Source organism: Pinus tabuliformis, chromosome J, assembly GCF_031772625.1.
Source record: "Pinus tabuliformis cultivar Carrire ecotype Pingquan chromosome J, CPIR1, whole genome shotgun sequence".
Taxonomy (NCBI): Eukaryota; Viridiplantae; Streptophyta; class Pinopsida; order Pinales; family Pinaceae; genus Pinus; species Pinus tabuliformis.
In genome coordinates, this window is record NC_142295.1 from 1,282,226,598 (window position 1) to 1,282,242,500 (window position 15,903).

At 36.0% G+C, this 15,903-nt stretch overlaps 1 protein-coding gene across 3 annotated transcripts in view; it reads left to right on the plus strand.

The window, feature by feature from the left end:
* LOC149231929 (V-type proton ATPase subunit d2) overlaps positions 1-14,094 on the plus strand; it is a 40,654-nt gene extending 26,560 nt beyond the window's left edge. Inside the window, exons 2-11 of one of the 3 annotated variants that reach the window (XR_016248113.1) lie at positions 10,572-10,692; positions 10,869-10,976; positions 11,123-11,225; positions 11,552-11,632; positions 11,743-11,828; positions 12,143-12,202; positions 12,383-12,431; positions 12,534-12,668; positions 12,831-13,172; positions 13,310-14,094. Coding sequence is in view for 1 of the 3 variants with exons in the window: in XM_089379316.1 (XP_089235442.1) it covers positions 10,572-10,692; positions 10,869-10,976; positions 11,123-11,225; positions 11,552-11,632; positions 11,743-11,828; positions 12,143-12,202; positions 12,383-12,431; positions 12,534-12,668; positions 12,831-12,962 (875 nt within the window). In the remaining 2 variants the exon portion in view is untranslated. Of the gene's footprint in view, positions 1-10,571; positions 10,693-10,868; positions 10,977-11,122; positions 11,226-11,551; positions 11,633-11,742; positions 11,829-12,142; positions 12,203-12,382; positions 12,432-12,533; positions 12,669-12,830; positions 13,270-13,309 lie in introns of those variants that run through there. The other 2 variants (XR_016248112.1, XM_089379316.1) reach the window with 2 other exon arrangements.
* The last annotated feature ends 1,809 nt before the right edge of the window (positions 14,095-15,903 follow it).

A 15,903-nucleotide genomic window follows, 5' to 3' on the forward strand; every position in this document is an offset into this window, starting at 1 on the left:
TAGTTTCCAAGGCATTCATGGTTATTTTATTGTTGGGAAGGTTGGCACATTCTCCTAGGGTGCACTTTCTCTATGCACATGGTTTGTTGGGAGTTGTTGATGGTTTTTGAAAACAACACATGGTTTTGACATGAGCATTCATGAGTTCTACTCACCTTGGCACTTCTTCCTAAGGCGACTTCACATGGAGGTATTCTATTATTTGTTGGGTGGTTGAGGTAGTTACATGGCATAGTTTTCTAGGGTGCACCTCTTTTAGGTGCTCTCTCATATTTATTGCATGGGTATTTCAATTACAGTGGCCATATTTTGACCTTAATCGGAGAATGTCCTCACCTCTTTCACTTGGAAAATATATTATTTTGTTTGAGGTGGTTATGGAGGGCTTTTATTAGCTAGTGTGTAGCATACTTTAGAGGACCATGCACGTGGCTTCTGCATGCTCTTGCTTTGTCTTCTTACTATATTTGGAGCATATTCTTAGAGGGTGCACTCGTGGAGACGCTATTTTTGGAGGTATATATTTTATTATTCAATAGAGTTTTGGCAAGGTCAAAACTCTAATTTGTTGGAGAATGTAACTAAGTTCGGTCTTCATAATTTGTACCTTTATGTATTTATTGTAAAAAGCAAAAGAAAAGAAAAAAGAAAAATTATTATTATTTTTCTAGATAAGCATGTTCTTTATGCTTCTAGGTTTTGAGTCAAAGAGTCAACATCCTAATTTTTGACCTATTGTAAAAGAAAAAGAAAAAGAAAAAGAAAAATTTAATTATAGTTTTGGGACAAGAACCCCTCTAGATGCCAAGTCGACCTTGCCCCCAATGGACACGTCTATTCGCACCCCCTCTGAATTATATAAATAGAGGGAAGATGAAGCTCATTTGGACACATACACTTGATGATTTATGGTCTGAAATACTGCAAAAAGGATAGAGAAGAAGTGGAGGGCCGAAGTCTGAAAGAAAGAAGTTTTTCTTGAGCTAGGGTTTGTGGAAGATCTGCCTTGGTACTTCTCTTGTTGTTGGTCTCTTGCTGATGGATCTGTTGGAAAGAAGAAAGGCTTGATTTGGCATCTAGAGGTGGAAATTTTCTGTGGTTATGGGTCTTGGATATCTCATTTGATTTGATTCTATAAGAAGAGAATTTTTTGGGTTTTCCCCTTGGAGGGGTTTTGCCTTGGCTTGGAGCCTATATCTTGTGTTCTATTGTCTTTTGTGATCTTCATGTTTTATGGTAATTGCTTGATGAAGAAAGAAAACATAATAATAAAAATGCTAACAGTCTCACAAGTAATTATCATGTAATGGAAATCTAATGATAAGATGAAAAAACCTCCTGATTTCCAAAATGGTTTTAGAGCTAAGGCGGTTTGAAGGTGGAGGATGAAGATCACTATCTGTTGGCATACTTAATGAAGACTCTATGGAAACCCTACTCAAAAGATTTAGTCCTATAAAGTCTGCACTGGTGTTGAATTCGATAGTTCTCTGGTTCATATTATTCTCAACAGATTGCTTATGATTGAAGGCTAGCTTATATAATTTTGTAGCCCTCGCATTCACAATGATTTACAAAATAGTTCGTGTGGCTCGTTACACAGATCCGTGACTAATTTTGAATGGCTCTATCATATATATCGTGGCTCGGATCTTATGACACCCATGGATCTGCATCAGTGAATCACAGTTGTTGATAACAGTGGCTTAGATCAGTAACTCGTAATCTCCTTCTGTATATACAGTGGCCTAGAAGTTAGGAGTTGTTTTGTTGTGGCTCATATGATTTATGATTTGCGTCCTCATTTTCTTTCCCGAGGCATCACTATATACAGTGGTTGCATTTATGAACAATGGACACATCTGAACTAAAGCACTGCTATTCTTTTGACTTGGCTTGAAGTATATACATTGTGGATCACTCTTTACAAAGGCTCTCTTCTGTACAGTGACATCACATTGTTATAAATACGACTTGTGAATAATTTTGTGTGACTAATTGATACATATAACTCTGGCGATGGTTCGCACCCATCTTTCTTTGGCTGGCTTGAATTACTGTGTTATATGGTTTGCATTATTTTGTGGCACGTATTGTGGCTCTCGATGCTACATCATTCAATGGCTCAATTTCAACTGCAACTATCCTTGCGTTGACTTACAAAAGGGTTGGATCATATTAATCACACAGTGGCTTGTATTATATACAAGAATCGTTCTGTTGTTAAAAGTCCAAAGGATGGATTGCGATCTATAGAATAGTAACCGGGAAAACACAAGAAGCCCAAAAAGATCGTAATGACGATGATCACTATATATTGAGACATGGCAACGAAAGTTACCTTGTACTATGGATTAACAATCTATATGTGAAACTAAGACGACACTACATCACGGTAGTTACATTTTTATATTCTAGTGATCAATAACACACCACTGTAGTTCGATCCTGATGAAGCATTGCAGTGACTTATATATGGCAATGTCTCGTATGTGGTAACAATATTGAGTCTTAAAGGTGTCTCTTGTGCTTATACCTTCAAAATTAACAATTATGAAAAAGGAAGCTCTGTAAAGAAGGCTTGAAGGACTTTTCAGTCAAGACCTATGACTCTAGACTGAAAGAACGATATACATTGCAACCATAGATGGATTAGGTAGTCAAGCTTCTTGGAAAGCCGACATGGAGCCTTGAGAGAAGACAATGTTTGGCTTGACAATGTTCGATGGACAAAAGACTGAGTTTTATAAGCTCTATGAATGAATTGGATTATCCTTGCACTAAGAAGTAGTCTTGGATTAATAGAAAAAGGTTGTAGCTCAACATAAGAGAAGTTGAGGTACTTGTGTTGAAGATAAAACACTTGTTGAAAAAGTATTGAGACAGACCAGATCTTTGCAAAGAAAGAAGTTTGGTAAAGTTGCAGAGGTGGGTATAATTGTTATATACATTTCTTGATATATGTCAATCTCATGCTTATTTAAGATTAAAGGGTCTGTAAAGTCTTTAGGGTTTCATAGTTAGCCCACTGCATCTAGGGTTTGCAGGATTGAGAAGTCTTGAAGGCTTTTGGTATTTAGGGTTTCTAAACCCTAGATTAAACTAACCTTAGGAATGAAAAACCCTAACTGATTGTTCCCTCTGAGGAAACCCTAGTTCTTGACATCTAGGGTTTATAGATCTAATTTTGGAAGAATAATCTAGGGTGTGTGGTAAAAACCTAGCAAGGGTTGAATTAGATAAACCCTAGGGCTTAAAATCAAAACCCTAGGGATGATGTTTCCGCTGAAAGTAAAAACCCTATCAAGGGTTAGATTAAGAAATATAGGGTTTGTAACTAAAACCCTAGAAGTACATCCTTGGAGAAAACATGGGGACTCTAGATTGACAAAATTGACATCATGCTTTTGTCTTTGTATATTTTGCTTGGTTCTACTTGTTGGTAAAAAGTGTAGGTGCATAATAAAGGAAGCAAGATGAGAAGAATGGAAGAACAAAGCTGAGCAAGACTCATGCTTGATGATGATGAGCATGATGGAAAGAGAGAACTATAAAGACCTTGAAGAACATAATGTTGAAGCTTCCAGCTAATGAGTTTGATGAAGCAAAATCTTGTTGTAATATGAAGATTAAGCGTGCAAAGAAATGTTGATTTTCAGAGGGAGCATATAGCAGAATTTGACACCTTTTGTCCAAGAAGCTATTATAATTTGACAACTCTGATATTGATGATCTACTTGGGATATGACTTGGATCCCTGGTAGGTCATATTGCAAAAGCACATGAAGAGGCTGGAAGGAGAACTCGTTTGATCGACATCAAATATGGTCTCTTGAAGAAAGAAAGAGAGTTGACAATGACAACTCCAAGGAAGAAGATATTGTAGCTTGGTAATCAAGTTCGATCCATGGGTACTCTGATTAAAATGAATGCATGGAGAAAGATTCTTATACAATATGGAGATGGATCATGCAAAAGGATGTTGATCTCAAAGGATTCAAGTAAGCAAATACTTTGATGAAAGGGGCCATCATGATAAGGTAAGTCTAATATTAATTTTTGATATTGGTTATTTGGTTGACATATTGTTTTGCTACCTGGAAGGATGTTGCAAAAATACATAATGACAGTTAAGGAAAGTTCAATTGTTGGTATTGAACTCAATTCAAAGAACATATGGATTGTAAATGGTTTTGCTTAAAGGATTATGTAGTCAAGGTGTTTACATCATTATCACCTTGGGATTGAAAGGTAGCAGTATAAGAGGATAACCTAATGTTCATGAAGATCACTTTCATGTTTAGAAGGAAATATGATAAGGCTCAATATAATGCCTTTATTGACGATAACTAAAGGAAAGTGATACGAAAGGTTGATGGCCTGAATCTTGTCACAAGATTGAAGGAAAAAGAGGAAGAAAGAAGCTCAACATGATGAGATACAAAAGAATTAAGGAACCATGCAACTACTATCTCCATGAAGAACTGGTACCTGATACACTTATGAAGACAAGCTAGAGAGCTTGTGGTTATGACTTCCCAATTGAAAGGAAGTGAAAGAATCTCCTCTATGTTTTAGAGGGAGTAAGAAGTCTCCTTAAATAGGAGCAAGGATCTATTCCCTAATCAAGTGGGGATGAGGATATCCTCCCTGGTTGAGAGGGAGTGATGATGGACATTGTATTCTCTTCTATCATGTGTCATGCACTAGGCTAGGACTAACAGTCATACGTCTAAGTGAAGGCCATGGTAGGGAGAATGGAGGATTGGATAAGCATCTGTGATCTCCTTGAGGATAGAGAATCCAAGATAGGAAGTATTCTTGTTGACTGACACTCTTTGAGGATTGGATAGGTATCCAAGATAAGAGTGGTCGAAGAGGACCGATATTCTTTGAGGATTGGGAATCCAAGATAAGAATAGTCCTAAAAGGACATACCTAGTGAACATCTAGATGGGGTATGTACCTTGAAGATGAAGTGTGGTATCTCACGTAAAGCCTCCCAGCATTATGTTCTTATAAGCTTGTCAAGTTAAGGCCTTACTATGTTGACAATGCTGGTCATGATGTTGAAGCTTAAAGATAGCTTATCAATCCAACTCTTCTTATGAGAATATTTTAGTTTGAGAGTATTTTTGTATTGGGTGTACAATTATGAATACCTGGCTAGTTAAGAGCAAGTGTTGGAGAATGTAACTAAGTTCGGTCTTCATAATTTGTACCTTTATGTATCTTATGTAAAAGCAAAAAGAAAAGAAAAAGAAAATTTATTATTATTTTTCTAGATAAGCATATTCTTCATGCTCCTAGGTTTTGAGTCAAAGAGTCAAAGTCCTATTTTGGATCTATTGTAAAAGAAAAAAACAAATTTAAATGTAATTTTGGGATAGAAACCCCTCTAGATGCCAAGTCGGCCTTGCCCCAATGGACATGTCTATTCGCACCCCCTCTGAATTATATAAATAGAGGGAAGATGAAGCTCATTTGGACACATATACTTGATGATTTATGGTTTGAAATATCATAGAAAGGACAGAGAAGAAGTGGAGGGGCGAAGTCTGAAAGAAAGAAGTTTTTCTTGAGCTAGGGTTTGTGGAAGATCTCCCTTGGTATTTCTCTTGTTGCTAGTTTCTTATTGATGGATCTGCTAGAAAGAAGAAAGACTTGATTTGGCATCTAGAGGTGGAATTTTTTTGTGGTTATGGGTCATGGATATCTCATCTGATTTGATTCTATAAGAAGAGAATTTTTTGGGTTTCCCCCCATTACCATACTAGATCATTTTTTAATTTCTTAAATTTTTCGCAGGGCGGAAATTGGAATAAAATTTGTATATGAAATATAATAAGTGGTGTCTAGAGAAGTTGTATGGGGTACGAGTAATAAAAATTGCACCTCCCACCCTCAACTTTCTACTAAAACACTTTGAGGGGTTAAAAATGTGTTATAGTCCCTCAAAACCAACTTTTCCTAAGTTTAGTGGAAAAAGTAGCAATAAATTAAGCCAACAATTAAATAAATGGAGAAAAATAAATATCCACACATGCTAAATGATGTGGAAATGAGGTGGATAATCATGGAGGAGTTATAGTGAAGTCCCAAGGTGATGTGGACTCCTAAAATCAAAGAAAGGACACGTGCTCAAGGAAATCAAATTTCTAGCAAGAAATGAGGAAGCTACTTACTTGGAAAATTCGAATTTGTGAAGTTAATGCACATTTGGGAGGATTTGGGAGAATATTTGGTGGATATTTTTGTGGGAAATTGTCCCCACATTGGTTCCCACCCATATACACTTGTCATTTCATCATGGAATTTGATTTTGCTTGAGGGATTCTTGATGCCACTTGGGAAATTCGAATTTGAATGAAGGTGCTTTGGGATTGTCACTCATTTGCTTTGGGATTGTTACCACTTGCCTTGGGATTGGCTCCCAAGATTCTGTATAGTAAGAGCTTTATGCTCTCACTTATGTATCTTTGCAACGAGCTATTATGCTCAGGGAAGCTCTGCTTCTATGTACTTGTGTTCTTCATATGAATAAAGAGACTTTGGGGTTTATTGATGATTGTTATTTCATTGGAGCATTGCTTGGTTCATTGATGATATATCTTTACTTGTGCCTTTGATTTATATTTCATTTGCTCATATGCTTTATGGAATTGTAGATGTATAGTTATCTTATATTTGCAATTGGTTATTTGATATGATCTAGGCTAGATAACTCTATCTATTTTCATACAAATTTTAGAGTTCTCTTGCCATTGTTTATTGATTTAATCCATGTAAGCTAATGTGTGTGTTGGAAGTTTTGTAGAGGATCATTGTTGAATCAACTAGCAAGTGTGAGGGTAAGTCTTCAAGAGACCAACTCACTCTTGGCATTGTTTTCAAGGAGCTTTCATCGTTATTTAAATTTCATAGATCTAATCTTTTGAAAGTACTTGTTCTTGCAGGGTTCTCCTTTCACATAGTTTATGCATAAGTCAAAATATTAAAAAATCTTTTATATCTTTTGATCTTGTGCTTTCATTTCCATATCTAGCTAGTTAAGAGCTTCACATAAGCTAGACAAGTGATGGGGATCTTCCCCATCATTTGATTTAGTTTTTTGTATATTATTTTGTAGCATTATCACCCACTTACATGCTCTCTTTTCACACTAACTCTTGTTTTAGTTTTGCAGCCCTAATATTCTTCCTTGTAGGACTCTCAAGCTTCAAGTCTCATTCCAAGGAGACCGTGGGCATTAGGAGAGCTTTTGAAAGAGGCTAGGCCGTGTATCATCTTTGAGCTTGTATTCTCTAATTGTAGAACTTCTTCACCTCTTTTGAGGCTCCCATACTTGAAGGGATTTCCTTGTTGTTTCAAGATCTCACATTGTACTCTCTCACCAATTCCTTGGGCATCCTTCTAAGAGGCTCTAACCATCATTGTAAACCAAAATAATAAAATTTCTCTTTTGTGGGAGCGTGGGTTCTACCCATTGGCATCCCTATATTTCCATTTTAGGGAGAGAATTTGTGGGTGGATTGACTTGTTGGCTTTGACATTTCCATTTTCTTTCACATCACATATGCATGCTCTAATTGGGAAGTAACACAAATCGCATTTTATTTTCTTCAAGTTTACTACATGCTTTAAACTTGCACTACTTATCATTATAGCTACAAGTTTCAAGTTTACATTTTCATTTGCAAAACAATTCACTCTTATTTTGTGCAAACATTTCTATTTTATTTAACAAACTTTGATACATTTAGTTTGACACTTGTCTAAGTAATTCATGCTTTATTGTTATACCACATTTCCATTTTGAGAATATTGAAGCATTGTGTATTGGACAAATTTATCTTTCAAAACAACCATTTAAATTGCATGTCAAGCTAATCATCTTTTCTCAAGTTTAAAGTTCCTTTTGCAAAGCTTTTGTGAGTACAAATCTCAAGTTTATCTTTCAAAGCATTGCAATTTACTTTACATGCAATTTAGTTGCTCACAAACTTCAAGCTTCATTTGCTTTAGCTTGTTATTGGTTCATCATTTATCTTTAGCAACTCACAATTTCAATTGTTTATGAAGCTTATGCATCTTGTGTTTACTTGAACAACTATACAAGTGATTTTGTGGAACATATTTACTTAACGCAATTCCATATTTTACTTGCAAACTCACTTGCATATCGTATTAGACATTCTAATTTAGTTGCATTTTAATTAATTAACCTCCAAGCATAAGCTTGGTTGATAGAAATCATAGGAAAAAACCTTTCTTGGAAAATTCTTCCAATTGGTATGAAGCAAGGTAAAGAGTGTGTGACCCTGCAGTTATGGAGGTGGTTTGTCCCCTCATAGGAACGAAGACACATGCTGACTCATAAGACTGAGGGGAAGGGTATTGTTAACGACACCATCGTGTCTTCAACCCCTCTTTTTTACAATCACCCCAATTTTTACCCTTTGGTAAGAGTTCAAGAGGAGGATCTCTCACCTAGATTAGGCATTTAGAATTTAAAAGTAACCAAGATAATTGCATCCAATCTAGTTTAGGTGCATTTCATATTAAACACATCTTATTGTTTTACTTGCAAATAATCCATACACTTGTCATTTATGAATATGTGTTGAATTGAATATTTTGTTTTGGCAAGTATCATCTCATCTATATTTTGCAAGTAGAATTTTAATTAGTTTCCTTTTGCAAGATATTCTTTCTTTAAATGCTTTGAGTAATAAATGGTCATATATCTTGAAAGCATTTTTATCTTGCATTGATATTTTATTGTGATAACATCTTTTGTTTCATTTTCAAGATTGCTTGTGCTCCCATTTGAAGCATTTCATTTATTTTGAGCAAGTACCTTTCATTTTTGAGCAATATTTTGAAAGCACTGGTTTTACATATGCTTATTATTTCATGTGTTGATGATTAAAGTTGATTTTAGCTCATATTGCTCATATTATATTTGCTTGTAATCTCAAAAAAGTAATCCATTTCACTCAAACATCTCCTAGAAACCTCACATCTTTTAACTTAGTTTTCCATTTAGGGACCACCCCCCATAGCTAGCCTAAGAGATAGCTTAAACGGAGAGAGTTGGGAATAGGTGACAACCCCTTCTCTTAGTTGTGCCACCAACCACACCTTGTGGGATTAAGGGTTTTTCTCACTAACTGGTAGGTGTGTGTGACGAGCGTCAAGATTCTTTTGACCCCTAGACACTAGGGCTCACCCAAGGCCTAACCATAAAGTCGTACTTTGGCTTTGGGGCATATTTGGAGGGAAAAACTCAATTAATTATTAAGTCCTCATAAGGAGATGATAATTAATGAAGTAAAAAAAACCTCCCAGAGTACTACTCACTTGATGATAAGGTCCCAGGCTACCCAAGCCTATTACATGACTCAACTCTTCATACTAGTATCACTTTTACATTGCCCCCATGAAGATGTGGAATTTGAGTACAACACAAAATGATAAGTAGAGTTGAAAAAATTAGGTAGTATGATGATCTCTGATGGTACAAACAACCTTTGGTACATCCTTGGGCATGGAGTCTTCATATAATACGCAGGTGCCACTCCAGTGGTCAACACCCCCTTGGATGGGTTTTGCCCATTGGAGCCTATATCTTGTGTTCTATTGTGTTCTGTGATCTTCATGTTTTATACTAATTGCTTGATGAAGAAAGAAAACATAATAATAAAAATGCTAACAGTCTCACAAGTAATTATCATGTAATGGCAATCTAATGATAAGGTGAAAAACCTGCAGATTTCCAACATAATTCACCCTTGTCTCCTTGGATTTGTCTTGTTTGGGATGGTCCACTGTCTATTTTGGGATTTGACTACAATTGTCATGGAGCTTTCCATTTATTTGGCACCTTACACATTCATCCATGGAGTTGGTTGCCTTGGGATTCATACATGGATTGGTTACATGCATTTTGTGACCACTTGCTATTTTTGGAGGTTGGTTAGAAGGAACATTTTATTGTTGCATCTCTTATGCACCTTGGAGGGCACACTTTGTGAGCTTTCCTAGGTGGACCCTTGAGCACATCCTCCTAGGTTGAACATTATTTTATTATATTTTGCATGTGTCCATTCTTTTTGGAGGGTGAATTCAATGCGGATATTTTGCATGTTGACCTAGTTGTCATGCCAATATTTTTTTTTCGACAATTCATTTCCTCAATTTGTAGAACTGGTTTCTGTGAAATTTAGCACAGTGGAAATTTGCATATACAATCCTAAATAATTTGAAGGCTTTCTACATTGAAACCTTCTGTACATTCTCTTGCACAGGACTGACATAAAAATCACAGCATTATAAGTCTGGGAGTGTTAGTATGATACAACAGAAGGAAATCAGTGGAGTTGCAGTATTGTATAATATACAAGATATAATGAAAAGCTGTTGGATATTTACTAATTTCAGTAATATACATGCTAATGCTTCTTGAGTGAATGGTTATGTTTCATGATTCATCTCTGTAGGTTCTGGTTATACAGATTATCTGACAGTTGTCACAGCTGGTAATTGTATTGTTTGGTATGCACGTGCAGAGCCTTCGCCATTGCACACAACCACCATTGTGGAGAAATGTACTTTGAAATTGGTGGATGAATACAAACACATGCTTTCTCAAGCTACTGAGCCACTGTCTACTTTCCTTGAATATATTACGTATGTTTCCGTCTTCTTTTGTGATTTGGCATTGAGATAAATTTCTAGTGCCACATTTAATAATATCAAATAATTTTATGGAAGTGTTTTTGACAAAACTCTCTTGGAAGTTTTCCTGACATTTTCACTACAGGTGGAGAATTATTAGAACTAATATTGTTGGAATTTGCTTTCAGTTATGGTCACATGATTGACAACGTAGTTCTCATTGTTACTGGCACGTTGCACGAAAGGGATGTTCAAGAATTGCTAGAAAAATGTCATCCTTTGGGCATGTTCGACAGGTAGTTAAATCTCAAATTGTGTATATATGTGATGTGCTTCTATTTGCAACTGGCCTATAAATTTTAGCAGATTGGAGTGGATGATGCTTTAAAACTTAAAATTATGAACAATTTCATGTTCCTCATAATAATTAGAAGCTTTCCAGTATTGCAACGCTTGCAGTTGCCCAGAATATGCGAGAGCTGTATAGACTGGTGCTTGTGGACACGCCTTTGGCTCCTTATTTTTCAGAATGCATTACCTCCGAGGTATGGACATTATTCCGTATTGTTCAGAGTCCAGACAGCCTCACTGGTAGTACCTTGCAAGAGGTTATAGCTACTTTCGTTCTTAATTTGCCACAAAGTAATGTAGTGAGCTACTCTAGCAATCACATGTTTTCTTTTGTGAAATGCATCTTATATTTACAGAAAATTATTTGCAAAAAGCTATACAAAAAGTGGAAGGGTATGTACAGTGACCCTCATAATTGTACGCTTTTATGATATGTTTAAAAAAATTCTAGTGCTTAAAAGTTCAGTGCTCTTATAATTTTATAAGTTTGAATAATATTCTTCATTACTCTATTTCTTAGGATCTTGATGATATGAATATTGAAATTATGCGGAATACACTCTATAAAGCATATCTTGAGGACTTCTATAATTTTTGCAAGGTTAGTTTCATAAAAACCTTGTAACAAGTTAGAATTTTTTCACCTGGTGTTGATTGAATATTTGCATTTAGCAATATTTGCACTGTTTCTGATGCCACTGTTGCCAACAGAAATTGGGAGGTGCTACTGCAGAAATAATGTGTGATTTGTTGGCATTTGAAGCTGACCGAAGAGCTGTTAACATTACAATAAATAGGTATCCAGTAACTCGTTTTAGTGGTTCCTTTTAATTTTGCCTTTGTATAGCTTCATTCAATTCCGACTAGGTATGCAATTCTAAATGTTGCTCAATCATGTGTGGTTCTGGGAAACAAAGTTTTCAGTGATGTCCTTACTGGCAACTGCTAGTTTATCCTTCAGGGGTTGTAGAGTAGGACTTTTTGATTGAAGCATGTCTTGGTTCATAACTAGTTGTGATAAGATAAACATTTGCGGTATCAAAGTCTGTAAATTCATCAGTGGAATTCAATCTTACGTCCCTGAATCATGACTGCAACTCCATGTGTGCAGTATTGGGACAGAGTTGACTCGTGATGATCGGCGGAAGCTGTATTCTAATTTTGGCTTGCTGTAAGCCTTCTAATTATTTAAATTACTTCTATTTCAATGTAGATGAAATAAATTGTCGTGCCCTAACTTCTATTGTGTGCTCAAAGGATTTGATGCTATAGCTTGCTACACCTCTGTTTCTGTTTTTGATCTTGGTTTCTAACAGGAATAGGATTGACAAGTGCGCTATTTTCTTGACAGGTACCCTTACGGTCATGAAGAACTTGCTGTCTGTGAGGATGTTGATCAGGTTACTGTTTTGCATCTACCTTTTTGTTGCTGTTGTTATGGCATTCAAAATTTTCACGGTTGCTTCTTTACATGCATTTTTGACCAATTTTTTTATTCACAGGTCCGTGCAGCTATGGAAAAGTATCCACCATATCAATCAATATTTGCTAAAATTTCATATGGAGAAAGTCAGATGTTGGATAAAGCTTTTTACGAAGAAGAAGTTAAGAGGTTTTGCCTTGCATTTGAACAACAGGCATGTGCTATTATATTAGGAAAACCAAGCACACTCTGCTTTCTTAGCCCCCCTTTCCTGGTTTAAGGATAAAGATTAGAGATTTCAAGGGCTTTATTCCAATTTTTTTGGATGCAAAAAAAGAGTTCCAGATTTTTTACATGTTTGTTTATATTTATGCAGTTTCACTATGGTGTCTTCTTTACATATGTGAGGCTGCGGGAGCAGGAAATCAGGAACCTAATGTGGGTTTCTGAATGTGTTGCTCAGAACCAGAAGTCCAGAGTTCATGACAGTATTGTTTTCATATTCTAGGCATTGTCTTCAGAGCAGATGGCTATATGCTGAGCCATCAAATCAAATATGCCTTACCCTAACGATTCTATGATTTTCTTGTATTTTAACTTGTCAAGCAGCTGTCTCATGGTTTCCAGCAAACTGCTTAAGCAATTTTTAGCTGCATTGGTGTGTTATATATGTTCTATTGGGTATTATCATGAAACTTCTAGTATGCAGAACCTACTGGTAAACAAATCATTGCTGAATATGTAAATTCTGAATTTTTTGTTCAAGCATCAATAAAATTTCTCTATTTAGAGATCTTACTGAAAAATTTAAACTACGTCATTTGGAATCTTTCAAACATTGGCATTGGCGAAAAGTTGCAGGGGACATGGAATTGGGACATCGAAAAGATCAGGGGCAAAGTCGGCAAACTTAAAAAATAACTATTTTCATTTTTAAAATATCAGCAAAAATAGGCACATGAAATTGTAATTTTTTAAGCACGATTTTCATTTTTCGTTTTGGAGTAAACATTGCCAAAGTAAAGATGTTGCAGATAAATTGGCTATTTTTCCAACACTGACTTTTAGATTTCTGGTTGGCTATTTTTTCAACACTGTTTTTTAGATTGCTAGTGGAAGATTGATGTTCACAGGTCGATACGCCATCTCTAACAAAGTTATGATAAGCTAGGAGCTGTGATTTGATTGGCCTATTTTTCAGATGCAATTTCTTTGACTGCAAGTTTGGTGTTTAGAGAAACTCTTATAACCCCTCCAGCCGTGAAGACTGAAAAATATAGAGTGATTCTGGAGTCACTCTGCTCTGTCAGAATACTCAAAGAAGAAAATTTTTGTCATTCATGTTTTCAGACGGCGGGAAGAATCATGCTAAATCCAGACTCAAAAGATTTATAATCATTTTGCTAGATTGTATAGATAAGACAAATAACTTCATATTCCATTGGCTCTCAAAGTTTTCTGTTTGGTTATGGTCTATGGAGTTCAAATCAGGCCAGCTTAAACATTCATAACAAGCAGGTGCCCATCAAAGACCGTCCCTTCTCCAAAAGTTCAAAACCATCCGAGTTTACGAAATGCTGCAAAGGAGAGTGACAAGGATTCTTAAAATGGATTTCACCCTTTTTAGCATAAGCAATGAATGTGGTGGCTGGTGCTTCTCAAGCTTGTATCATTGTTGGCCTGTTGGAGGTTGTTAATCATGCTTGTAGATGGCCATGACAGACATGGTTTGAATTACGTGGCTTTACTATATTGGGTTGTGGTGTCACAACATATGTATGATTGTATCTCAGACACTCTTTACTAGTTAATTCTTTTTATTCATATTGAAAATCTCTGTCATCTGCATCTTGGAAGAAATAAATGGCACAACTCATTTAGGCATTAATATGTTGAAGGGAAATTGTGTCAATGGTGATGGAAGTTTGATTCAGTAACTGTGTTTGGTTTGAGTTTCTTGAGGTCACCTTTGACATATAATAAGATTGGAATGGGCAAATATGCTGACAAAACAAAATTGGTAAATATGAAAGCAAAATATCCTGTGTAAAAGATTCAAGGATATAAAATTCAGAATACTTTTGATTTACTATTTGACATCCCCATTGTAAACAGAAGTTCCTGAAAATATTAGGTTGTCAATTGTTTCATGAGTCACAGACATTTTTTATTTTATTTGTTTTTACTAGAGGAATTGGAAACTGGACCGCTACCACTATAACCCCTAGGTGAACCATGCCGCCCCCAACACGCGGCCACAGGTTAGACATTCCGGGGGATTTGAACATGGGACCTTGTACTCACATTTACTTTCACATTTGCACAGGCTTGCCAAGTGAGCTCCCCCAGGGGGCTATGAATCACGGACATTAAAACTGAACGATTCCTTCTTTTTTCTTGTTTCCTTATGAAGATTACATATACATTTATTTAATGACTGGCACTGGGAGGTGTGATTAGAATAGCATCCCAGGTATGGGAATTCCAATAATAGGTAACTTGGATAATCACTATCTGAGCATGAGATCCAGATTATATTCAGCCTGGTTATTGGTTACCGCAAGAATGTCACTATTGTTGGTGAGGATGGAACTTTACACTTATGTTTGGTGAATTCCCCATTAGGCCACAAGTTTATATCTGAAATTTAAAATTTCTTAATGAAGAGGAAAAAATAAGGCTGAATCCTGATATTTTTTTATCGTTGAGGCGATAATAGATATCTGTTATCACTTTAACTTTCCACATTTTCTCCATGAGAATTCATTTGTGCTTTTAAATTCTGAGCCTTGGCATGTTCCTTTTTGACAAGTGACAAAAATAACCGTAAGTTCTTTGTTACTACTATAAAAGGAACTTGAAGAAGAATTACAAATTCGTTTTCACATTGTACATCAAGAACTAAAGCTCTAGTTTCCTACCATGTGTTGCATCCTGAAATTGAGCACCAAAAGTGCTCTTGCATTTTGAGAAGGTTCAGCAACCTCTAGGTAGTAAAAACAATCGATGCATGAGATGTAATTATGAGAATGAAGAACAGGTTCAGGAACAAAAAATGCAATTACAACAATGATTTTAGAGGATGCCATGGAACAAAAAAAATAGACGGGGAAAAATCGAAAAGATTATCTTTGATTATACCAAAAAACAATTGTGGTTTGTTGAGTATGAATGTTGAGGGAATTGAGAGGGCGGGTTGTGGGCATGTGAAAAGGCCTATAAGGTTCAGTTTTGAGCTACCAGCTTGTCGAGAGAAAGGTACATGCCAAGGTTGGGTTGCAGGCCCTCAAGTTGTACTGTAAGTTTACATTGCATTTGCAGAATGCTACGGGTTGTGAAAGGGCCCCATGGATGGGTTGGAGATCAGTGAAAAAGGTTGTCATGTAAAATGGATGGGTACAAGTATTTTATGTATCGTAGAAGAGAAAGTCAAAAAGTTTGAGATGGAA